General features: G+C 38.1%; 1 protein-coding gene across 3 annotated transcripts in view; it reads right to left on the minus strand.

Annotated features, from left to right (window-relative positions):
• Nucleotides 1-5,241: 5,241 nt before the first annotated feature.
• Nucleotides 5,242-19,751, minus strand: part of GLB1 (galactosidase beta 1) — a 63,494-nt gene continuing 48,984 nt past the window's right edge. For all 3 annotated transcript variants that reach the window (XM_074192802.1, XM_074192800.1, XM_074192801.1), the window contains exons 13-16: nt 17,978-18,091; nt 15,836-15,967; nt 12,739-12,966; nt 5,242-5,903 (exon numbers count right to left, since the gene is read on the minus strand). In XM_074192802.1, coding sequence (XP_074048903.1) covers nt 5,694-5,903; nt 12,739-12,966; nt 15,836-15,967; nt 17,978-18,091 — 684 coding nt within the window. In that variant the 3' untranslated portion in view covers nt 5,242-5,693. The remainder of the gene's footprint in view (nt 5,904-12,738; nt 12,967-15,835; nt 15,968-17,977; nt 18,092-19,751) is intronic.

The raw sequence follows: 19,751 nt of genomic DNA on the forward strand, positions 1-19,751 counted from the left end.
ACTGTCTGGAGAAGCCTATGACTCCTTCTCAAAATAAGGTTTTTAAATGATTATGCTATATGTATTTATATATGCATGTATATATATATATATTTATATGACATTATATATAATCATTTAAAAACCTTATTTTGAGAAGGGGTCATAGGTTTCTTCAGACATTAAGATACTCTCATATATACATACACATATAATATTGAAATTTAGCTCTCGGAGCAGCTAGGTGGCACAATGGATAAAGCACTGGTCCCGGAGTCAGGAGTACCTGGGTTCAAATCCGGTCTCAGACACTTAATAATTACCTAGCTGTGTAGCCTTGGGCAAGCCACTTAACCCCATTTGCCTTGCAAAAACCTAAAATAAATTTTAGCTCTCAATATTTTTCCAACTAAATTCATAAACACCTATGGACAAGATAGGACTCATAGTTTTGATTTTAAAATAACTCTCAATGGGGTGGCTAGGTGGCTTAGTGGATAAAGCACCGGCCTTGGAGTCAGGAGTACCTGGGTTCAAATCCAGTCTCAGACACTTAATAATTGCCTAGCTGTGTGGCCTTGGGCAAGCCACTTAACCCCGTTTGCCTTGCAAAAAAAAAAAAAAAACAAACCTAGTTGAAAGCTGAGGTCCCACCTTCCCATACCTATGATGTCTTTCCTGTATTGACCTTTGCCAAAATAATCTGTAGTCTCTAAAACTTTCATTTGTTGTTTCAGTGGTATCGTGGCAGGAGTTAATTGTTATTATAAAAAAAACAGATTTCCCTCACCCCCCCCCCCAAAAAAATAAGTCTCACAAGCATCTCTCTTTTCCCCTCCTTAGGTGAGTACTTTCTAAGTTTAAAAGTTTGTCTACATCACATGCTACAAAGGGTTGGTGTCTGAGTACTAATCTTGTTGTTGCTTCCTAACTCTGTGGAATACCAGAGAAATGTCTCCTGTGAAGAAAATTAAATTAATGCTACTGTGATTCTATATTGTATTGAATTTATCTTATAATTAAATTTACATCTGCCTAAAGTTGCCTAAGTTTCTGATTTAAGCTTAGGAATTCAGCATTCCCTCTGAATTAGCTGCTTTCTCTCATATAGTAACCCTTGGGATACCTTCCGGATATCTCTTAGTTGTCTTTCAGTCCCACAAATTAACTAGGTACCATCCTAAAAAGATCTGCCACCTGTCTTTACCTGTCCTTGTGCAAATCAGGGGAAGTTTTTATCTCTTCCAAAAATAAGTCTGGCTGTTTAGATCCCCTAGCAAAGGCTACAAGATGCAGAGGAGTTCCATAAAACAGTGAACATTCTTTAATCTTCAGAAGAGAAGTTCCTAGAACATAATGATCCTGCCCCAACCCTATAACCAATCAAAGCCAATTCTTTGCTGTGTCAATAAAGAGAGCCCCCACCTTCTCAAAAAATAGTTGTCTTTCTCATTGGGGTCAATGGCTTTACTAAGTTTGCCAGTTGACCTGTTTTGGAGTCACCGTTTGCTTGGAGCTGTTTTTATCTCACTTTATCTTTATTAAATTTGCCATGCCAGCCTAGCACCAATGTACTGGTTTGGAGAAGACATGGACAATAATTTTAGAAACTCAACCCTTCGGGAAGAGAATTCCCAAGAAGCAAAGTCCTAGTTCCTTGATAAAATGTAGAAACTACATGATTATAGAGTTCTTGCAAGTCATACAATGTTTGACAGATGGCTAGGAATTTATTTTTGGATTTTTTTTGGTGGGGAAGGTCTATATTCTGACAACTTTAAGTAATCCTTATCATGATACACCCATATAATAACAAAGTCTTGAAAGGTCATGGATTATTATGGAAAAGCTCAGTGCACAGTGGTAAACCTTATAGACATGGGAAAGTAGAACCAAGAATTATTTTGAAATCAAAGTTTTTAATCAATTGTCTGGAAACCAACAGTTTTCCTCGTAGCTTATGCACTACTGAATATTCATATTGATTGTCTCTTGTATCATAAACCTGAAAAGGACCCCATATTAACTAAAATGGGGAGGTTTTCAGAATGACTGTCTTTCTTTTCAAAAGAGAAAGGGCTGATAAGGAAAAAGCCAGAGAAGACAATCCACAAGTGTCTCTAAGTTGGGGCCCTTTGAGGTGAATTTCAACAATTCCCAGACTAAGATCACTGATGATTCTACAAAGCAAAACAAAGGAAATCATATTTTTAGGCAATGGGGAAGAAAGGCTATGTGATGGGAACAAGAGAATCCTTATTTCAGTTGTCACTTTTCTTAAATGATTTATGATTTTGGGGGGGGTTCCTATGGACCATATATAATATAGAATATCATACCCTGCTTGAATTACAACTCTTTGCAACAGGTTGTATTCCTAGACATTTATTTTTCAGTTTGAGTACACCAGGAGGAATTGAGGTTTTGCCTTAGCCTCTGAAACTCTCCATTCTTCCAACAAGATAGAAACCATAAACTTTAGCACCTATTTATGCTTAAAAATATAAGTAAATGTAGAAAATTATCAAACAACAAGATGCCTAACCCTTGTTCTCAGGTAGGCTTCTTTCTCCTTATGATCTTGCCCCAATATAGCAGCTTTCTGAGAAGTGACCTTGAAGATTTCAGGATCTCTTTCCATGGGATTGTGGACAAGGGTCTCCCTTCCAAAATAAATATACCTTAAAAAGATGATAACTAAAAGAGTCATAGGAACAATTTTCATTAGCAAAGAAGTGGAAACAAAAGTAGGTGTCAATCTATTGGAGAAATCAATGAATCATCAATGGTATATGAGATGCAGAGGAATATTGTTATGTAATAAGAATTGATGAATACAACAAATTCTGGGGGAGGGGGCTATGGGAAGATTTGTATGAATTGATGCAGAAATGAGTAGAACCAAAAGAACAATACTTCATAATTACTATGCTATAAGTGAAAAATTCTACACTAAATGAATTTTCAAGAACATTAGAATCCTTCAGTTGGTGGTGGATGGGCTTTTTTGAGCTCTAAATCTAAGATTTTATGTATCTAACCCTGATCTTTCCCAACGTCTAGGCCATGTATCATCAACTACTAGTGGACATCTACAAAAAAGAGCACCTATAGGCACCTCAAATTCAACAAATCCAAAACTTAGTTATCTTCCTTCGCTGTCTGACCCCAAAGCATACCTTTCCTCCAAAACTCTTTCTGTTGAGTGTGCCACCATCCCTTGAGATTCAAAAATTTAGATTAAAAAAAAGTCCAAAACTATGGTATCATATGGACCCTTCCCTCTCCCTCTCTATCATCATTTCTATTTAGTTACCAAGTTTCCTAGTTTCTCTCCTTTAACAACCCTTCTCTTTACTCTCTTAGCCATCTTTTTGGTTCAGGGACTGCTTTTTCTTAGAAAGGTAACTAATGGGGTCTTACATAACTCCTACCACCACCTTCATGAAGCTGCCTCCTCAATCCTCCCTAATATCTCTTTTGGAGAATTAAAGACACTTAAATAGTGAACCTGTTGTTGTTAAGGACTGATAATGCAGTGGAATGAATGTGGATCTGGAGACAGAGAAACTGGGCAAGTCTATGTGAAATCAAGTCAATGTGAAACTTGGGTTTCAGACAGCATTATTTCTCCTCTTTAACAAGATCTTCAGTTTGTTTCCAGAAAGTACACAAATAAATAGGGCAGCTAAGTGGGACAGTGGATAGAGCAACAGCCCTGGAATCACACACTTTACACTAGCTATGTGAACTTGGGCAAGTCACATGCATATAGTTCCCCACTTGTTTCCAAAATGTAAACACATAAAAAAAAAATGTATTTAACTCTTTATGACCCCATTTGGGATTTTCTTGGCAAAGTTACCAGTGGTTTGCCATTTTCTTCTAAAGTTAATTTTGCAGATGAGGAAACTGAGGCAAACAGGGTAAAATGACTTGCCCAGGGTCACATAGCTAACAAGTTTCTGAGGCCAGATTTGAACTGAGCAAGATGAATCTTCCAGACTGGGGGTGGCCCTCTATCCCCTGTGCCACCTAGCTGCCCCTATGGATTTTTCTAGCAACTTACAAAGATGATCTTACTAAGTTGTGCTAGAGTTTCAATTTGCAACTAGGGGTACCCACACTGTGCAAATTACATGTTTAAAGTAGCAAAGTATTATTATCATTCTTATTTTTATTCTTATTAATACTACCATTTGCATAGTTTTTGCAACTTGGAAATGTTTTTCAAGACTTCCCATATATAATTGATATCACATTGCTTTCCTTCTCAATGAGAGGGGGAAAGGTTGGAAGCAGGAAAGGAGGGAATTTTTAAAATTTAACTTAACTCCAAAATGTTTTTAAATGAACAAAATTAAGTATTATTATAAAAAAATGTCCTTAAGCTTCTTATTTTAAAAAAACAACAAAGAGGTCATTTTATAAGTATATAAGGGTTTGGTAGCAAGACACAGTAGAAGTTGAGTACAGATAGGTGGTTCAAGGAATAAGAGGACCAATCTTGAAGTTAGAAGGACCTGAGTTTAAATTTGTCCCCGGACACTTGACTTTACTACCATGTGACCATGGCCAAGTCACTTAACTTCAACTGTCTCATAAAAAAAAGACAGAAGTGAAGACTTTTCAGATTTATGTACTACCTTAAGCTCTAAGTTTTTCTTTATATTTACATATGCTAGATTTTTTTAATCAATGAAAGATTTTATCAAAAGTTACATCCATCGATAATGTTTTAAACGGTTTTAATGTTTACAGGATGCTTTAAAATTATCTCCTTTGATTTTTACAACAAACCAGGTGTTAGGTAGTATTATTATCTCTGTTTTGCAGAAGAAAAAGCTGAGGCAGACATAAGTGACTTACTTGTTCAGGCTCACAGTGAGTAATTTGCTGAGGCTGAATCTGAACTCAGGTCTCCCAGACTCATGCCATAATCATTTTGCAAAGTGCTTAGCCTTATCTCATTTGAGTCCCACAACAACCCTGTGAAGTAGGTGCCATTAGTGTCCACATTTTACTGATGGGGAAACTGAGGCAGTTTAAGGGACTTGCCCAGGACTACAATTATATGAGTCAGGGTTTGAACTCGGTTTTTGGGACTCAGAGTTCAACACTATCCTCTTTACCACCTCAATGTCTCTGGACATTTTTAATGACAATAAAGTCCATCAAAGACATTAAAGGAATAAACAGTTGAAGAAAGAAAAACAAAAACCCAAACTGTTACTTTAAAAGAAAACAATCAAACACATTGGATCAAATAGGCATAAATTTTATTCAGGGAAACACAGAAATTTCCAGTGCAAATAAATCAAAAAAATACTTTCACACAAAAGAAAATACTCCAAGTGTGTGCTTTGCTGTTCCATTGCCATGATTAGTGATACCAAATATTCATAGGGCGCCCACAGGGTGCAAGGCTCTGTAGAGACAATAGGCACTACAGGCTTATGTCATTGTTGGGTAGGCTTAGCTCTTTACCTCAAGGAGCTTATGATTTTAATTTACAAGGCCAACCAAGTAAAACCAACCCCAACAATTAATATTCATGTATGCTATGAGCTCACATACACACACCCACACATACACCCAACACACAAACACACAATTTTCCAATCAGCCAGGGTAAAAATTTGATTTTTAGATTTGAAAAGGCATCATGGACCATCCAACGTTCAGACAGAACTGTCCACCTTCTAGGGAATCTCTCAAGACAGGGGCCCATCAAGCACAGGTTTGTCCACCATCTCCACATAACATTTCTTCTGGAAATTACATGGCGAGCCCTCCAATTCCAGCACAGTGATGTTATTTGGGGCAGAGGTGACCAGGATGTGGCTTGGCACGTACAGAGTGACCTGGGGACCCCGACCTGGCCAGTAGCGGCCAAGGTTGAAACCGTTGATCCATACCTGTCCCTGCAAGACAGAATGGATGTTGTTAGTCCAAGTCCACCCAGGAAAGTAAAGAGCTTTGAAGAGATGTGCTCTCAGGCTGGTCATCTCGGCCATCTCTCTCTGAGCACCTCTTTCCCACAAAGAGTTAATTCAAACTGAAAGCTTGTCATACCCACATAAAAGAGAACTCCAACTGCATCCTCAGGGATATGACCATGGGTAAGACGCTCCGCTGAAGACTTCTCCCAGTGAATGCTGAATGCATTTAAAAAGTTAATTTGACTTCAGAAAAACAAAAATGGTTTGTGGTCAACCTCAGGACCCAACAGGTGCCAAAACAAGTCACAGTGAAGGCTAAACAACCCAAATACTTTTGCATGTTACTCCCTGTGTCAGGGACTATTCACCAGGGAATAGATGCTTCCTCTTGGGAAGATCAAGTCAAACTTTTATTTCCTGTTCTAGCTTCCTAGGAAGTCCAGACATTATCTCATTTCATCAAGAGGAGGCAAGGTTGATAAGTATTATAAACCCCCATTTTACAGATGAGGAAAAACTGAGGCTGAGCAAAGTGAAGTGGCTTGCCCCCCAGAAAAACTCTATAAGTCATCCATGATCATTTATTTCACTTCCTTTCCTTCCACTCATTCTCAATCCTTTGCATCTGGCTGCCCTTTCCAAAGTTACTAAAGTCATTTAAAATGCTAAATTTCATGATAAAATTGGGCACCTGCAGGGCACCCTGGATAGAGAGACAGTAACAGAGTCAGAAAGACCTGAATTCAAATCCAGCCTCAGACATTTATTAGTTGTGTGACCCTGGGCAAGTCATTTAACTGCCATTTATCTCATCCATAAAGGGGAAGGGGGTAATAACAGCCCCTGCCTCCCATTGTTGTGAGAACCAAATGGGATGTGGTTTTTAAGCACTTTACAAACAGTAGGCATTTTATAAATAAACTTTTTATATTATCATTATATCCCGTGGCTTTTCTCATCCCTCACTGGAAGAATTTAACACTATTTACTCCCTCCTGCTGTTGAATTCATTCTCCCTAAAGTTGTGAAACTTTCAAAATAATGTTGAGGACAGCATTTATATAGAATCTTAAGAGCTGAGAAGGCAATTTACACTTTGGTAACATATTAGTTTCCTTTCCTTTCCTTCAAGGATAGGCATCCCCTTATACTTTCTCTCTCTCTCTCTCTCTCTCTCCTTTGGGTTCCGTAAACTTGATTTTAAAAATATTTTAATAATTATTTCAATATAGGTTGCTTCCTTTGTCATCTTCTGTATTTTATGAAATTAAAATTGTAATTAAGAGAAGGGATCCAGAGGATTCAAATTATCAAACGCGTCCATGACTCAAAGGGTAAACAACCATCCATCTCCATTCACCAGCTGCCCTAATTTAATAATCATCTCCAGAGTAATGATGCCCACATCTGTATATCCATTCTCTCCAGATTCCTGTGGCATCAGCTGTTTGATACCTCCAATCCAACTGATGTCCCCATCAGACTCCACATGTTCAAGAGATTTCCTTTTATTTCCCTATGAGGGTCTCTCCATCATGCTCCCCTATGTCTGAGAGCGCTACAATACTTCCAGTTATCTAGGTTTACAATTTGGGGCACCCTTGGCTCTCTTTTTTTTCTTCCCCTCACATTCAATCAATTGATACATTTTCCATCTCTCTCCTCCTCCTCTCCACCCACAGCTGAATTCAGAATCTCATTCACCTTTCACCAAGTCTTGTCCAACAGCCTCCTAACAGGACTGCTTGGGGTCACTGTCTTTCTAATCTTTCCTCAAAGTCATCTTTCTAAAGTTCATGTACCATTCTTCAGGAAGTTCTAATACCATCAGTCTGATGATGTTTGTCCTTCCTTCTCAAAGAAGACACGATCACCAGTCTAAGACACAAACTGACCATTTACAAGCCCTCACCACCTAGCTCCAAACCTCCCCTTCTTCCACAATATGCCTTCCAGGGGCTATCTCCTACAGGAAGCAAGCCCTTCCTGATCCCCCTGGCTAGAAGAGCTCTCACGATCCTCAATTATGGGGTACAGAACTATTGATGTGTTCTATTCTCCAGTGGAATGGAGGTTCCTTGAACTATTCTTCATTCTCTCTATGGAGCTATGGTTAATTGCCTATATAAGCTCAGATACAGCCATCTCTTAATAAAAGCTTGTTGAATAGCTAGTGTCAGAGGAAAGTCTCCAAAGTCCAGATTCTGAAGATGTGGAAGGGTTGCCCTCTGCATCTTGGGTGGGGTGGAGGGTATGCATCTCTCAAAATACCAATCACCATGGTTACCTGTCCTATAAAGAGTTCGTGATCACATCATTTACATGGCCATGGGGGTTGAGAAGCTGGTGATTTGAAACTAGCTGTTGGGGTTCAGTCATTTAGAAAAAAAGGTTAGTTTCACAGTTTGAAGATTCTGAGAAGTATTTGTCTTGCTCTGCAGGAGGACGTGATATCTTGATCCATGGTGTAAAGGTGTGCATGCTGACAGCTTTTATCACTTAAAAAAATCTGCCTGTGGCTTGTTTTTGCAGTAAGAAGGGTGGAGGTGCAAGGGAGAAAGAAGAATCACCCCATTTTTTTGGTCAAAAGGAAAAGACCTCTGTGATGGGAGACTCAAACTGGAGATGCCTTCGTCCAAGCAATTAGAATGAGGGGCATTGTCTTATTTGGAATACAAAGACGGAAGACTTTGCTCTAGCCTATGTCTTCAGCATTATGATAGGTCTAGTCTATGTTTGATATCTTGTCTCTTGCCCATTCAATAAGGTGCCTCTCTTGTGATCACCTAAGCTTCAGAGATGGATGGATCCTTTGAGAACATGCTTCATGATGAGAACTGATGACTGGCATGTTAAAGGACTTGTTCCTACTGATAGCCTGTGTAGATACGTGTAGCCATGCTCTTTGGCACTCTGGTGAATCCTTCTCAGAATAATGCATTTAAAATAAAATACGAAGGTTGGCAAAGAAAAGATGAAATTTTTTTCTCATATGGGTTTATGGATCTCCTGAAATCTATCCATGGACTCAAAGGATCTATTAATCCTAATTAGGATTACATTTACTTAAAAAAATAGTTATAGACACCCCTCATACATACATATACAATTATATATTTTAAAAAACAAGTTCACAGACCCCGGTTTAGTAATGGATCCCTGAGTTATGATATAAGGATCTAATCCACCTAGGGTGACTGGTGACCTTAGGTCAGTCACTAACCCTCTGAAGGTTGCAGAGTCAGATCAAAATGCATTCCTGATGAACTTACTATAAGCCCAGCACTGTTAGTAAAAAGGAACTGAAGATTTCTCAAGTCCCTTCCAGCTTTGATATCTTGTGATATATCTAGGGGTACTGCCAGTTGCTAATTTTTTCTGACTTTTGGGACACCTTGTATTTGTTGACTAATTTTTTTTCTTCAATGGGCGTGTTCAACTTCAGCCGCCATTCAGTGGTTCAAATGAAATGTTAATTCTAAAAAATATCTAACCTACTTCTTGGCTGAGATACATTTTGTTTAAATAAAAGTCTGCTAGCTCACTTAGATTTGGAAGAGACCTCAGGTCAACTAATCCTATGTAGGTCCAAACCTATATTTCACCTGATAAGGGTTCTTTAAGTCCGAGTCTGAAGGCCTCTCCTGAGGGGGAGGTACCCAATATTTGCTGAGGCAAACACTTAATGTGCCTGCCTCTTTGCAATTTCCTCTCATTGTTCTCTTCCCAATTCTCCTCTAGGACCCTAGAAGATTGAAATCCCTCTTCTCTCTTTCAAACTAAACAGACTCAGTTTTTCTATCTGACCCTCACCTTAGTATCTCAAGATCTCAAGACCCTTCCCTACCTTAGGCATCCCAATGGACAATCCAATGAACATCTTTCCTAAAATGCAATACTCAGAATTGTGAACAAGGGATTAAAAGGGATTAAATATGAGATAGAATTTAGCAAAATTAAAAATTATCACCTTTTTTAGGCACAGACACTGTTTATCCAAAGACTTCATTGGTTTTAATTGGCCACCATACAGGTATTCCCAAAGTCTGAAGGCTCAAAAACACACTGAGACTTTTGGGACATCTTGGTAACTGGTTCTGGATATTTTCTTTTACCATTTATCTAAGTCTGATGGTTCCTTCCTCAGAAGGGAAAAATAGTGCATTTCTTAAATCTGAGATTCTAACAAACCCAAGTATACAAGAGAAGGAAGTGCTTGCTTAGAGCTCAGAGAATAAGCAGTCTGTATCTTGAGACTGGAGAAAATCAGAATGGTGCATCATTGACTAAAGTTGCCTAACTTTGCTTTTCTCCTGTGTTGATGATACAGTGTCACATCACCCTTCCATGCCTCCCTAATTGTCTCTCAATTAGTTTAGTACTCAAGACTCTTCACAATCTGCTTCCGCTCCCATAAACTTCTGACTCATCCCATTAGACTCGGAACTAGTCAAACTCAACTTTGTTCTTGGGGCTTCCTCCCACACCCAATGGGCTGTCATGCTACCCATTCCTGAAACCACAGCTGAACTGTCAGCTATGTTCTCTCTCAGGTCCACTAAGACAGGAAAGGCTCCTGCACCTGAAGGTTCTTATACCTGAACCTCTTGTTCACCCACCTTTGTCTCACATCCCTATATCTATGTGTATGGATACATAGAAAGATGCAATTTTCTAGATAAATATCCATGCATGTGCATATTCACACACAAATAAATGTAGATAAGTATATGTACAAGAATGAACATCCATATATTTTATATGTATATTGGAGACACATGTATGTGTTTATACACACATACCTACCATTCAAATACACATTTCTGTATATACATATGCATATCTATACAACACGGATACACAAGGCAAATTCTTGTCACTTGTGTACAGGTGGTATATGTGAATATTTATGGCTTACATTACGCACATGTATGTGAACTAACTGTATACTCGTGAACACACATACATACTTGTGTCCAATACACTGGATATCCATGCTTACACACACACACACACACACACACACACACACACACACACACAAAGACAGAGGACACATGTGTGTTAACTGAAACATTGTATACACATGTGCATTCAGTGTTCACTGATACACGTGGCCTGCATACTTTCTCTATGCAGGTATATTAACATAAACTTCTACAGTCAAAATACATATGGATATTCATACATAAATAAATTTTTGTACACTGGATATATATATATATATATATATATGCATGTCTATCTATATGTGATTCATACATTTTTATATTTACATATTTAAATATTCTGCATATATTCATATATTTTATATATTTATATCCATAGTATTTATTCTTATTTCTATATATAGATTTATACATACATACACACCCCCCTAAATATTCACCTTACCCCCCAAATAGAACTTCCATGTTAGCCTAAGGGACCATGTTATCTTATCTCTATATTTACCTCCCTACCTTGCAGAGGGTTCTGCCCAAAACGGAACTGAACTTCATCTGGCCTAAAGTCAAAAGAATCATCCAATGATGGTAGTTGTTCTTTGCCAGGCATGAGAACCCACAAACAGAGGGCTCCCAAGGCCTCCACCTGCTAACCCAAGCTTTATCTACCCCCATCTAAAATGCTGATTCTAAAGATAAGCTGGAAAAGCACCAATTGTGTGGGCAGAAGCTGGTAACATTTTTTTTTAATCTCCTTCGTGGTCAAACTTCCTTTCAAAGATCATCACCTGCTTCATAAAAAAAAGGAGTTTGAGTAGAAATTCTGGATAAAAGAAAAACAAATCAAGATTTGAGAGTCTGTAGGAGGAGTGCTTCATCCATAGTCAAAGACCAAAGACCACCTCCCTGTGGTATCTTGGGGCTGCCACATCATCCATAGAAGCCTCTGTCTCCTCTTCTGTGAAATAAGGAGGGTGGACCCAGGACTTCTGAGGTCTCTTCCAGATCTAAATCTAAGATTCTACACAGATTCTGAGAGGTCGTGGAAGAACAAGAAGGAGAATCCAAGCTACCAATAAAAATATTTAAAACAACTCTGAGATTAGCAAAGTTGACCAAAAAGGAAAATGACTAGTACAGATGGAGCTGTGGAAAAACAGGTCCATTTATACACCATTGGTAGAACTGGAAAATGGTCATTCTGCAAAGTAATTTGAAACTACACCCCAAAGTCACTAAAATGTTATCGCCTTTGAAACAGCAAGACAAGTAAGTCCAAGTTCTATACCAAGAAAATCAAAGATAGAGAAAAAGACCCCATATGGATGAAAATATTTATAACAACTACTTGTGGTGGAAAAGAATTGGAGGTTCTGAAGAGATGACCATAAATTTCAGTCTATGTTGTTATGGAATACCACTATTCTTTAAGCAATGACAAAGATAATGGTTTTAGAGAAACACAGGGAAGACTTGTATGAACAGATGCAGAGTAAAGTGAGGAGAGCCAGAACAATATATACAATAACAATTGTGTAAAGAAAAACAACTCCAAAACACTTACAACTAAAGACAATGATTTAATACAATGCCAGAGGACTTTATCTCCTAAGACAGAGGTGACAGACTCAGAGATTGAGAGAAGGGTATGATATGGCCAATACAGGAATTTGTTTGTTTGACTGTATGTTTGTAAGAAAGGTTTTCAGTGGGAATGGAAGGGAAAACAATGCAGAAAATAAAACAAAAATTAATTTTAAAATTTTAAAAGGAATTTCTTTTAAACCAATACAAAATATGCAAATCCCAAAGACTATATATGGAGACTTTTGTTTAAACAGAAAAACATTCAAGCTGCCAGTTGATCATACCTTGGTCCAATTGGGAAACTGGATATAGGTGTCCTGAGGCAAGTCGGGAATTCCAGAAGGAATGAAAAATTGACCCGTATAAAAAGTTGGGAGAGTCGAGGTGAAGGAATCACTAGTGACCATCTCATTACTGATCAGATTATTTTGCACTGCACTCTCCATATCCAGCGGGAATATTGACCAGTCTGTGAGTATATCTGACCCAAGGGTTAAATTGGAAATCAGACCCTAAAGAAAAAATTAGAGGAGAAAAATGAAAAACAAAAATCAAATGCATTAGGAAGAAAGGCAGTCAAGATCTAAGTTACATCACTCAATCCACATGCAAAAATGTACTATTAAAAAACTGGCATTTCTGTGTGGTGCAATGGATAAAGGCGACCTTGAAACCAAGAAGACAGGAAGACTTGTTTCTGTTCAAGCCTTGCTTCTGGTTTTAAGACTCTTAATCTTCATCTTCTGAAACTATCTGAACTTAGTTCCTTAGTCCTAGGGAACTAAGAATCCCTAGGTTCCCCATTTCTTGTCAGGGATACTGGAGTGATTTGTCATTTCCTTCTTCAACTCATTTTACAGATGAGGAAACTGAGGCAAACTTGCTCAAGACTAGTTTGCTATTAAGTGTCTGAGGCTGATCTTCCTACCTAGACACCAGTTTCCTTCTTTCTATAAGTGGATATTTTGACATCTCTAACCCACAGTCACATAGCAAGAAACAGGCAGGATCTGAACCTCGATCTTTTTTCTTATAAACCAAGGGGTTTCATGATGCTACAGAAAGGGGTACTTTTCTTAAGTAACTCATAAAAGTCATGTTTTTCAGGTAGAATGTGAGCTAAGAAGCTGGAACAACCACAATGGACTGGTTTCCTCTCGTTGTTTCCTCCCACCCTAATATTTAATGCAATAACAAGCTGGGCATTTTGTACTCTGTTCAATTTTCCCATTATATAGAAAGCGAAATAAGAATTTCAAAAACACATCACAACAAATGTTCCCCAAGTCAACACTACAAAGAAGGGTGGTGCTCATCTGAATGAGAGGGTAGGCTCTTTCTTTAATGCTCAGCAGTCCTGGGATGTCCAGAATGTCCTGCCCACTTCCTGAACCTCAACTCCAGTCATTGGGGAACCAAAAAAAAAAAGATCCTGAGGGTAGTGTTTCTCAAGTTACCAGGAAGGCACCACAATGTTTTGTCAAAAACTGGGAAAAACAGGACTTCAGATTGGGACAAAAATCTAGGAGAGGATGGACTGGAGAACAAAAATTCAAGATTGGGACAAAATCCAGTAGAGCCAATTACCATATCATTGTAATAATCAGGAATATGAAGAAAAGTTGAAATGGTTGAGAAAAGATGATAGATTAACTTCTTTCACTGCAGATGGCTGAATCTCAGTCTGGGGAACACTAACCTAATTCTATATGTTGCAGTCAAATTGGAGGAAGATTCTGGAGGAGGGTCACCTGCACTTTATGGCTCATCTGGTTTATATGAAGCATTGAGTGAATGGACAGTCATCTTGGTTTCAGAAAAATCCAAGTTCAGCTCCAGGCTAGCTGATTCTACTCAACTCTAAAAACAGAATTCTTCCACCTTTTGATGAATCTACAAACCCAACCCCTAGGATTCTTTTTTGAGAGGCAACAGATTTGGAGTCAGTGGCTATGAGTTCAAATCCCAACTTTGCCACCTTAATGACTTCTGGACCATGGGCACCTTTCTCTAGGCTTCGGGTTTCTTTTCTGCAAAATGAGAATTGGGAATAGAAGTCTTGAATTTACTGTTCTTTGGTTCAATCCATGAATCTGAGAACACCGCTAGGATTTCCCTTGGGATGGATTTAATTAAGTAAGCTTCTGGAGAATCATTAAGGCTTAAAGAGTAAGAAAAGACCTGGGTAATCCCACCTCTGACTTAATGAGTGAGTGACTTAGAGACCTTCCTTATGAGGGGTTGGTACTAGAAGCCTTTCATGGTCCCTTCCACCTCTAACTAAATGACAGACACAAACTCCTCACTATATTACTATAATATACATTTGCTTTACTAGGCTGAAATCAGAAAACACTGCTTTATTGACCAACTGGAGATTCAGAATAAGACATGTTTTTCCTGGCCAATTTTTGAAGTTGATATTTGTTAGGAGTTTTGTTATTCTTTATTATTTCCAAAGAAATGAGGGTGATGAGAGAATAGATTTTTTTTTTGGTTTGTTGAAAATATTACATTGAAATTTTTAAAGGATACAATGTTATGTTTAAATGAAACACTTGCCAAATATTTTCAAAATTGTAATTTTATCATTTTGCTATTTTTTCATTTGCTTAATAGATTAGAGAAACCATAGTTTGATTCTGAATTTTGACTCATATGGGGTTTGTGACCCTGAGCTAGGGGATTTAAACCTTACAAAGGGTATTTCAGTCTTGTAAGAGGGTAGTTTCTTACCTGGGTATTTCTTATGCCACTGAAATCACAGATGTCCAGGGAGATCTTTCTCCTCATTTGCCCCCATTACTAGCCTTATGCTGGTGTGGAAAGCTAAAACAACTCTGGCTGGCTCTCCCAAGAGCACATGGCCATCCCTGAAGATCTGCCTCACTAAAGATAGAAGGTTCATTACCAGCCAGTTAATTGCCAGATAATGAATTTTTTGAACACGTCAACCCAAGAAACTCTTAGTGATGAAACATGGTAGCCTCAAACCACCTGGAATGTGGACTGGCTTCTGTCGATCATGTCAACATGGTAAAATACAGGCACAAGAGTTGGGTAACCAAAGATCCATCGTAGATGCTCATTTAGTCACTTCCTAAGCACCCCAGTCCCAGGTAAGGGCTGGAATGTAGTCACAACACTCCTGAGGTGACTGAAGGGTTGCCCTGAATGACCAAACAAGTTCCTTAAATGACTGTCCCAACCCAACTTAAGAGTACTTTAGGGGTGGCTAGGTGGCGCAGTGGATAGAGCACTGGCCTTGGAGTCAGGAGTACTTGAGTTCAAATCCGGCCTCAGACACTAATAATTACCTAGCCATGTGGCCTTGGGCAAGCCATTTAACCCCATTGCCTTGCAAAAAAAAAAAAAGAGTACCTTAAAGTCATTGTTGTGTCTTCCATAGTTGACTCTTCCCATGTTTTCTACAAGCAAGTCCAAGGTGGCACCAGCTTCCCCAGTTATATTTATAACGAGTACCTTGCTTCTCTCCAGAATTCCTTGGGGAACCTACAAATTCAATGTCAAATAAGAAACAAATCAGTCACGACTGGAAAGCAAGTCCCACCAGCCCCCAATCTCTCATTTGTCTTATTCCCCTTCTTGATATTCCAGTCAGCTGCTACCTTTCAGCAATTCTGGTGCGATGGACAGAGCATTGGTACTGGAGTCAAGAGGACCTGGATTCAAATCCAGCTTCAGATCACTAGCTAGCTATGTGACCATGACCAAGTCAGACCATCTCATACCCAGGGCTATCCCCATCTGACCCCAGATGGTTCCAGAGAATCAAGTAAAGTTTGCACAACAAGTCCTCACTCAAATCTAATTCATGCACATATAATAGCATCATCTCCCTGATGTCATGGTCTTCAAAAAGATGAAGGAGAAGAGCAGCTAGGTGGCACAGTGGATAGAGCACTGGTCCTGGAGTCAGGAGGACCTGAATTCAAATCTAAACTCAGACACTTAATACTTAGCTGGATGACCTTGGGCAAGTCACTTAACCCCATTTCATTGCAAAAATCAAAAAAGCAAGCAAGGACAAATCACCTTTCAGCCACTACCCTAAGTCATCAGGTAGCTGAACTAAACTAAGTACTGCTAGGTTTAATTTAAAAAAAAAAAAGATATAACCCAATTTTCTCCAAAATATGGAATACTGTAGCCCAACAATGAAACCATCAAACTTGATTTAGGATCACCAGTACAAGCTATTTGCAAAACATCTGCCATATATCATGTTTGGTGAGCCTTGAAACAACCCTATAAGGTGGGCGTTACAAATATGATTCCCATTTTAAAGATCAGAAAAACTAAGACCCGTAGAGATTAAGTGACTTGACCAAGGTCATAGAGCTAGTATGTATGAGAGGCAAAGTTGGAACTCCATATATATCAGTTTCGGGTTCAGTCCTCTGACTTGTATACCACATTGTCTAACTGGAAGAGAAGCTAGAGTAACCTCTACATATAAAGAATGGTTTGTGAGAATGCAAGAAGAAATGCATAGTTTAAAGAATTAGCTAGTAAGTTTGGAATGTAAGATATGAGAGGGATCAATCATGAGACAAGACTAAAAAGTAGACTGAAATCAGGTTAAAGAGTTTTTAATACAAGGCTGAGAGAGCAAGTAAATTATTCTGAACAAGGATGAACATAATTATACTTTATCATTATTGTAATTACTATTATAAAATCATTTCAGCAAATGTGTCAAGAATGGGTTGGAAAGGAAAGAGACACAAGGCAGGAAAACAACTGAAAACTTGTGCCTTTGTCTAATTAGGAGATTAAGAAGGCCTAAACTGGGATGAGGTATGGCCCCATGAACAGAGGAAAGAGATGGAATGGAGAGGGAATCAATAACAGAGAAAAGATGAGGCTCAGCAGTTGGTCCAAAACAAAAAATTATGAATTTAGGTGATGAATTCTTTTTTTTTAAGTTTTTGCAAGGCAATGGGGCTAAGTGGCTTGCCCAAGGCCACACAGCTAGGTAATTATTAAGTGTCTGAGGTCGGATTTGAACCCAGGTACTCCTGACTCCAGGACCGGTGCTCTATTCACTGTACCACCTAGCCGCCCCTAGGTGGTGAATTCTAATCATGAAAAACACTGAATACAAGCTGGCAATATGTGGCAGGTGACCATCAAATTTACTTTTCATGGGGAAACCAACAACTTTGCCTGTTTCTGTGGGATGCACTTCTATTTATTGAGGGTTAACCTGAATTTGGAATTATTTAACATGAAAAGTTCTTATATGGTAAGTTTAGAAGTAAAAATAAGAGAGGCAATAAAATTGAGTAGAAGTTCTGATAGACAGCTTAGGTGGAAATTGAACCAAATTGACTGCAATAAGACTGTAGCCCATAAAGGCTGAGTATCTATTTAAAATTCTTTATATATTTATGCAGGAAAATTTCACTCAACTTTCTAGCCCAGTAAATACTGAGGAAGAATAAATCTAGGAAAATCTCAACAGGAGAAAACCCATGCACTTTATATGTCAATTCTTACCCCATTCACAGACACGTAGGCACGATCACGGACTCCATCAAGGAATGAAGAAAGGGGAACTGGTTCATTGTAATTTTTAGGAAGTGTTGTTCGGTACAACACAAAGCCAAAATACTGGAGAAAGACAGAGGGGAGAAAAAAATCAATAAATCCTGCAATTAATTTTAAAGAAACAATGAGTCATATGTGTTACAAAAATAGCCAGTTAATAAACATTTGTTGAGTACTTACTATATATAGTTTACAGATAAAAAACTTAATAATTCTTGTCCTCAAACAGCTTACATTATACAGATGAATATATGAGTACATCAAATTATGGTTTGACTTTTCATGGGGAAACCAACATCTTTGCCTGTTTCTCTGGGACTCACTTCTATTTATTGAGGGTTAACCTGAATTTGGAATCGTTTAACATGAAAAGTTCTTATATGTTAAGTTCAGAAGTAAAAATAAGAGAGGCAAGAAAATGGAGTATAGAAGTTCTGAGAGATGGCTTAGGTGGAAATTGAACCAAATTGCAATAAGACTGCAAATCAATTCTCAGTTGATAAATAGTTAAAGGATAATTTTGCCCTGAAGCCAACTCCCAGATGAACAGGTAATTCTCAAAAGAAAGCAAGTTATTGATACATATGAAAAAAATGCTCCAAATAACTAATAATATTTTAATTTTTTCAGCCATTTCACTTTTCATGACCCCAGGTAGGGTTTTCTTGACAACGGTGGTTTGCCAATTCCTTCTCCTCATTTTATAGATGAAGAAACCGAGCAGAGTTAAGTAATTTGTCCATTCAGCCAGAAAGTATCTGACACCAGATTTGAACTCAGGAATACTCAATTTCTATAATCTTTATTCTTCTGTACTGTGCCACCTAGCTGCCCCTTACTAAGAGAAATCCAAATTAAAATAATACTCATCAGATTAGCAAAGACACCAAAAAGAAAAATGATCATTACTATAAAGGATATGAGAGAATGGGCAGAATAATGGCATATTGAAGGAACTGTAAATGGGTCCAGAAATTCAGGGAAAATGATTTAGAATCATAACCAAAGCAAAAAATATATACAATGAAAAACCCTACATCATTTGAATGAATATTACATTCAACTTTTTACAAGTTTCTCTTGTGTTTTTCTTTCCTATCTGATGGTTTTCCTTCTTTCCCCTTAATACTAATTCTTCACGCAGAAAATGACTAATTTGTAAACATGTTAAACACAAATTGTATATATGTATGTATGTATGACTGTCACTGAGGGAAAGGGGTGGGAAGGGAGAGTGGAACGAATTATGTAACATAAATATGCATATGCATATGGATGAATGTTGAAAAATTTTCATAACAAGTAACTGGAAAAATAATATATTAAGAAAAGAAATTATATCCAAGAAGTCAGTAAATTGTGTATCCCTTTTGACCTAATAATACCACTATTAAGCCTATACTCCAAAAGAGATCCAAAAAAGAGGAAAAGGGCTTACGTATATAAAATAGAGAAAGTAATCTATCTTATTACAGCAGAGGAAAATTGTATGTTTGCAGAAATTGTATCAGGTTCATAATAATAAATTAGGATACGGATTCTGAGAGATTTGAGGTGAGGAAGGAGAAAGAGCATTACAGACATGGGAAATGGGATGTAGAAAGAGATAGTCTGAAAATGGTCTAGCAAGCAGAACCATGAGAGAGAGAGAGAGAGAGAGAGAGAGAGAGAGAGAGAGAGAGAGAGAAGTGAAGGAGAGGGAAGTGGAGAAGGAAAGGAAAAA

The sequence above is a fragment of the Macrotis lagotis genome, chromosome 7, assembly GCF_037893015.1.
Source record: "Macrotis lagotis isolate mMagLag1 chromosome 7, bilby.v1.9.chrom.fasta, whole genome shotgun sequence".
In the NCBI taxonomy this organism is placed as follows: Eukaryota; Metazoa; Chordata; class Mammalia; order Peramelemorphia; family Peramelidae; genus Macrotis; species Macrotis lagotis.